General features: G+C 25.3%; 1 protein-coding gene across 1 annotated transcript; it reads left to right on the forward strand.

Moving 5' to 3' along the window:
* The first annotated feature begins 508 nt into the window (after positions 1 to 508).
* Positions 509 to 5,154, forward strand: LOC107029830 (fatty acyl-CoA reductase 2-like). The gene is made up of 9 exons (XM_015231275.2): positions 509 to 836; positions 1,133 to 1,236; positions 1,531 to 1,730; positions 1,858 to 1,958; positions 2,359 to 2,572; positions 2,671 to 2,832; positions 3,245 to 3,326; positions 4,024 to 4,412; positions 4,846 to 5,154. Exons 1-9 carry the CDS (start codon positions 509 to 511, stop codon positions 5,009 to 5,011), a joined length of 1,746 nt encoding a protein of 581 aa, XP_015086761.1. The 3' UTR covers positions 5,012 to 5,154.
* The last annotated feature ends 1,710 nt before the right edge of the window (positions 5,155 to 6,864 follow it).

Below are 6,864 nucleotides of genomic sequence, written 5' to 3' on the forward strand. Positions count from 1 at the left end.
TATATATATATATATTTACATTGTTTATTTATGTTAAAAAAACACAAAAAATTATCTTATTTCTTTTTTCAAAGATGATAGTAAAGTGTAAAAGTTTTTCTTCGGAATGCATCAATCGAAAATATGTGATTTTTTGATTTTTAAAAAAAATCGAAACAAAAATAAAAGTCGATATATCAAAAACATGTTGAAGACATTATCAAGTAATTTCATGTTATATCGAACATTTTAATTTTTTAAACAAGATCATGTATAACACAATTTTGAAATAATGAAAATTTTAAATTAAATTAATCAAAAAATAATTTTTTTTTAAAAAAGATATGGTCAACAATATTATTGATACTCATCATGTGGTAGTTGTCATAGCTTTTATTGTAAATGTCACATACACACAAAACATTTACACTCCCTAGCTTGCTCTATAAATAGACAAGATTATTTTATTTCCAATCCCACAACTTCTCTTTATTTTATTTTTTATATTTTTTTGCAAATTGCCAATATAATGCTTCTCTCAAAAAACACTTTTCCCCTATACACAAGGGAATCACCAACTAAATTATTTTCTAAAAATAATTTTTCTTCTAGTTTTGATAAATATAAAATTGTTCCATCCTTTAAATATGAAAAAAGAAGTATGAAAAATATAACATTTTTTTCTTCTCCAAATAATCAACATTTTTCACTTAAAGTAGTTACTAATGCTCCATCAATAATCATGGATGATGAAAAAGAAATTATATCTCAAAATGCCAATGATGGTATAGGTATTGTTGAGTTTTTTGAAGGGAAAAATATTCTTGTCACTGGTGGTACAGGATTTCTTGCAAAAGGTACAATAATTTAATTAGCAGTAATATTTTCCCTATTTTCCCTGTATAATCTATATGTCACAAGTTTGAATCGTAGAATATTTAAGCATTGGTACTCACATATACAATATTGTATATGCAAATACTAATACTTACAAATATTTTTAAATTTTGAGTTTAATTTTTTTTTACATATACACTAATACTAATAAATATTTTTGGTATCATCAATGCAATTTTCACTTGATGTGATAATATGTATCACTTTATTTATAGTTATTTTTCAAGTGAGTTGATAATATAAAATATTTTTGCAGCACTTATTGAAAAGATGTTGAGAACAACACCAAAAATAAACAAGATCTACATCCTCATCAGAGCAAAGGATAAAGAAGCTGCATTTAACAGATTAAAAAGTGAAGTATGTATACACTATATATATATTGTGATACAAAACAACAAAATTTATCGTTAATCCTATTTAAACGGATAGCAAAGGACAACTTATGTCACAAAAATAAATGAAAAAAATCCTATTAAACGATGAATTAGCGATATACGATGGACCAACAACATAAGATAGAATAATGTAGGCTACAAGTTATTTCGTGACAGATTAGTGATGAATTTCATAGTTAATTTTTCTCTCTATATATAGTGTTAAATATAAATATGAAAAAAGTTATTAATATATAGTTTTTCTTATTATCATCAGATTATTGAGTCAAAATTATTCAAATGTCTAGAAGAAATACATGGTGAATATTACAAGCCATTCATATTGAATAAATTAATTCCAATAGTTGGAAATATATATGAGCCAAATCTTGGTATGGATATTATTACTTCTCAACAAATTGCTCAACAAATTGATTTGATCATTGACTCAGCAGCAAACACCACATTTGATGAGAGGTACTTTTTTTTTTTACATAAATTATTATTATTCAACTATAGGTTATACAATTTAAATTAGATTTGATTATGTGAGTTTAATTTTATGTTATTAATTTATAATTACCATTTCATTATTTTTTTTAAGGTATGATATAGCTCTTGATGCTAATGTGAATGGTCCATATCAACTCATGATGTTTGCCAAGAAATGCAAGAATCTTAAACTTCTTATGCATTATTCCACAGGTATGTATTTGAATAAACTTCAAATAAAACATATGTTTTGATATACAAGTTATATACACTAATGATGGAACAAGATGTTATGCTATTACCATAATTTAATTGATTCTAGTAGAGGATCATGTATTGATATGTAGATCTATAACTTTGACTTATTGTAGGTCAACTTAATTTGATATTTTTAAAAATAAAATTATATAGCTCGTGCAAATAATATATTTTTTTTTATAAAGAAAATTTTAAGTTACAAACTTGATATGGTGTTATGACGAATAAAGTACTAATCTGTTATAACCAGTTAAATTGAATTAATGATGAACGATTATGTATATACAAATCTTTCTAGATATGATATTTATTTAATTACAACATTGAAATATGTTTTTTTTTTATTTTCATGAAGCATATGCTAATGGAGAAAGAGAAGGATTAATATTGGAGAAGCCATTTAGTATGGGAGAAAGCATAACAAAGGAAAAAATCAATTCAATTTCTCCATATACTAATTTTCCATCATTGCATGTTGACAATGAAATTGACTTGATTTCAAAATTGAAGAACAATATTACAAATAATATTGGCTTGGAGCAAATAATGAAGAATTTAGGAGTTGAGAGGTATTTTTCTTTTTATATAATTATATTGATTGATATAAGAAAAAAAGTTCTTTTTTTAAAAAAAGAACATAATTAATTGTTTTTTTTTAATTAAATAGGGCAAAGTTATATGGATGGCAAGATACATATACATTTACAAAGGCAATTGGTGAAATGATAATAAATAATATGAGAGATGAAATTCCAATACTTATTCTTCGACCCTCAGTAATTACAAGTAGCTATAAAGAGCCTTTTCCAGGATGGATACAAGGATACAGGTAATAATATATTGTGTTAAAATTTCTTTTGTTTAGTTCATATAATACTTTTATGAGTTTCGAAATAACAGAAAAGTTATCTTTCTGAGATTTATTACATGTCATAGATTTGAGATGTGAAAACAGTCACTAATATTTTTTTAGGGTGGATTGTCTATATTATGTAGTGGAGCTACATATACTTGAGGGGGGCTGATCGATATCTCTTCGTCATAAAGTTACACTCTTTCACTTCTACACGATTTTACTTTTTGTATTTTGACACTCCTGAGTCGAAATTTTGATTCCGTCCCTAATCACACCATGAGATACTGCACTTCCTCAAATCCTCCTAACATGAAATATTTTGTGCACCGAAAAATAAAATTATTAATGTATTGTTTCTTACTTCTATGTTGTCTTTCTCTCTTAGGGTAATTGACCCTTCAATTTTTCTATATGGAAAAGGGGAACTTCCTGCATTCTATTGTGATCAAGATACTGATGTTGATTTGGTAAGTATAAGTTTACATTACATTTCAATTGAAAATATTAATTTTGGAATTTATATATATATATAGAGAGAGAGATATTCACCTAAGTGCATTTTTATAAAGTAATGGATCAATAAGAGACTCGAACTCCGAATCTTTGTCTATCACTACAAGAAAATACTTATTTTGTAGAGATTTTTATTTGTAAATTTGTGGCGGTTTAAATTCGTCCCCCTTACGTTCTATCTTGATTATCGTAAAAAACGTAAACAATAATTATTGGGGAGACTCAAAACGATTAATTTATATCGATTTTGATGCTATGATATAAAGTGTATATGACTATTTCACTTAAAAGTTCAAGCTATAAAACACGTAAAAATTCCCTTTTGTTTCATGAGCCAGACACGTAAAAAAAAATTAAATAATGATTGTCAGTCAGTGGCGTAGCTATCCTTATGTCAGGTGTCCAATTTAACTAAAAATTATACTGTATATACAAGTAAGATAAAAAAGTGGCTAAATAACATATTTTGGACACTTTTGACACAACAATATAAAATAACCTAGTGATTTAAAGCGTATTGAAAGAGTAAAGACACACAACATACTTTAATTTACTTAATTGTATCTCAAACATGTATATTTCCAACAATTATTATTATTATTATTATTATTATTTTGCATAATCTGACCACTTTTTTTTTACATGATTTAGATTCCAGTTGATGTGGTTGTAAATGCAACAATGGCTGCTATTGCAAAGCATGGATATATGCAAAGTCCACAATTAAATGTGTATCACTTAGCAACAACATTAGTGAATCCTATTGCAATACATCAACTATTTGACTATTGCTATGAATATTTCACTTTATTTCCTTTTGTTAACTCAAAAGGGGATAAAATTGAAGTTAAGGAAATGAAATATTTTGATAAAATATCAGATTTTTCAAATTATATTTGGGAGGTACTATCCAAGAAGCATAAGGTACAAGATTTAAGTGAAAAAGAGTTATTGAAAATTCACATGAGATTTAAAAGAAAAGTGGAATTCCTCAACAACTTTAGCAAGCTCTATGAACCATATGGTTTCTATAGAGGAAGGTATGAAACTTTTTTTTAATTCATTATTAATTTCATACGCGTCGATTATGTAATGACGTCACCCACAAAATGTTTATAAGAAATATTTTATAAAATTTAAGTTTGTAATCTTGTAAAAAAGGCAATTTTTTCTGATAGACAACATATAAATAGAGAAAGAGTATAATTATTTATTTTGTTTGTTGTTTTCTTTCACGTGACATTTTTTCTTATAATTTTATTTGAAAGAAAGATAATGTTTATGTATATGAAAATAATTAAACTATATGACAAGCTTTTATAACCAAATAGAAATATCATGACACATGGAAAATCATAACCTCTATGATTCTTATATTTTAAAAATAATTCTCAACACAGTCAAATATCGTCATATAAATAAAAGTAACTTCTGTCTGTGTTCATCAATTTTTCGTCTTTTATTTTTTGCAAGGTTTCACACTGGCAATATGAGGATTTTAATGGAAGAAATGTCTGAAGAAGAGAGAAAAAACTTTGAGATTGATGCATCAAACATAAATTGGAAAGATTATTTAACAAGAATTCACATTTCTGGTGTGAAAAAACACGTATTTGAAGGCAAAAAACTCCCTATGTAGGGGGGGGGGGAATTAATTAACATTAATTATGTTGTCTTTTTAGACAAAAATTTGTTTTTCCTTTTATTATATAAAGGGAAATAAATGGAATTATGTGAAATGAAATTTTATTCTATAGGTATAAAATGATATCAATTATGTCACGTGTCTTCATTTAACACTTTCTATTTTTCAAAAATTCGATCAATAAATTAATAATAATAATAATATATTCAGTATAATTTCATTTCTTTACTCTGATCGTTCTAAAGAGAAAATTTGTCTTTGATATTAATAATATTTATAATTAATTATTAACTTATTTTCTTATAAAAAATATAAAGATTTTAAAACGCCACTTATTTTAAATCGAAAAAACTATTATTTATGTTTGATAGCCTCACTAGGCAGCATAAAAACAGATATAACAACATTGAACAAGTATTATGGTAAAGTATTAAATTTTTCTATTTTTTAGTAAATTAGTTAAAGAAAGCTGGAAATAGAAGCTGTCACTGGGTCAAAAGATTTAAGTGGTTGGTATTGAATGTTCATTTACTTTGAATCTCCGAGGAGACAGATTTAAAATTTAAATTTTATTTATTTTGTATTTAATATTTTTAAATATTATAATAAAAAACAAATTTAGTATGACTCACAAAATGAAATCGGAGAAGGTAGAATATGTATACAAATTTTGCTTTTATCTTAGAGAACAAAGTTTATTTTTGACAAACGCTCGACTCAAGAGAAAAATAACAAGGTAGTTCAAACCTTATAACTTAATTTCTACAGAGCTTTTGTCGAGCGAGGTAAAATTTTAGCTTCAGAACTCGCAAATTATGTAGTAAAAAAGCAAAAGTAGTCTAATTTTACGTCATCCACACATTTCTATAAAGGAAAAAAATCTTTTTGGCCAGAATGATATAATAACATATTTCACACTGTTATTTTACCTTTTTGAACATTTTTTCTCTTTTAACTTTAATACATTTAATTAAAAAAATTAAATTATTTTAAAATAAAAAGAATATTATATACTTTTTAAATTTGTGACTAATTCTTTTTAATCATTTAATTAAAAGGTAGGTGCAATAATTAAAAATCACTATAATTGAAGTTAAAAATTAAAGTTAACTCGAAAGTAGAGATAAATTTCTTCTTTGGTTCCTGGATACTCCCTCCGTCCGGTATTATTTGTTATGATTTCTATTTTTAGAGTCAAACGATAAAAACTTTGACTAACATTTTAATATGTATTTTTTATCATATTAACACACAAAAAATTGTAATTTATAATACTTTTCATATAATTTTAGAATATCTAATTTTTTTGTTTAACATATCGAATTAATATAATCTAATTTAACTTTGAGAATTAGTCAAATTAACTTTCGAAAAATGTAACATGATAAACAATTCCGAACGAAGGGAGTATATGATTAAAAAGAAAAAGAAACTAAGATTTAAGGAGTTTTGTGAATTTCATAAGGAAATTTATTTTTGAAAACATGATTTTTTATCGATTATTGGCATCAAAAGTGACACATAGGCCGTTGTTTATTTTATTTTCACAAGCCCACACAATATAATTAGTGTTGTAAAATCAAGATTATAAGAAGAAGACAAGAGAAATAGATGTAGGAGAAGACTTTCTTTTATTCAAGTATATATAAGTTTCATATGTATATATTACAATAGTGAATGAACAACCCTATTTATAGAGTGAGAAATCATTCCAAAGGTCACCATATTAAGTATCATAATAAATAGATACATACTTATCCAAAAAGGTTCATGTAACCTAGTGAATATGAATGGTTGTTCATGTACTAACTTTATGGACTATCCACTTATTTAATGGATTTATAACA

The sequence above is a fragment of the Solanum pennellii genome, chromosome 9 (assembly GCF_001406875.1).
Source record: "Solanum pennellii chromosome 9, SPENNV200".
Lineage (NCBI taxonomy): Eukaryota > Viridiplantae > Streptophyta > Magnoliopsida > Solanales > Solanaceae > Solanum > Solanum pennellii.

Coding starts and splice junctions, on each gene's coding strand:
- LOC107029830 (XM_015231275.2), top strand. CDS start 509: ATGCTTCTCTCAAAAAACACTTTTCCCCTATACACAAGGGAATCACCA. Junction 3,327..4,023: donor AAGATACTGATGTTGATTTG/GTAAGTATAAGT, acceptor TACATGATTTAG/ATTCCAGTTGATGTGGTTGT. Junction 4,413..4,845: donor TATGGTTTCTATAGAGGAAG/GTATGAAACTTT, acceptor ATTTTTTGCAAG/GTTTCACACTGGCAATATGA.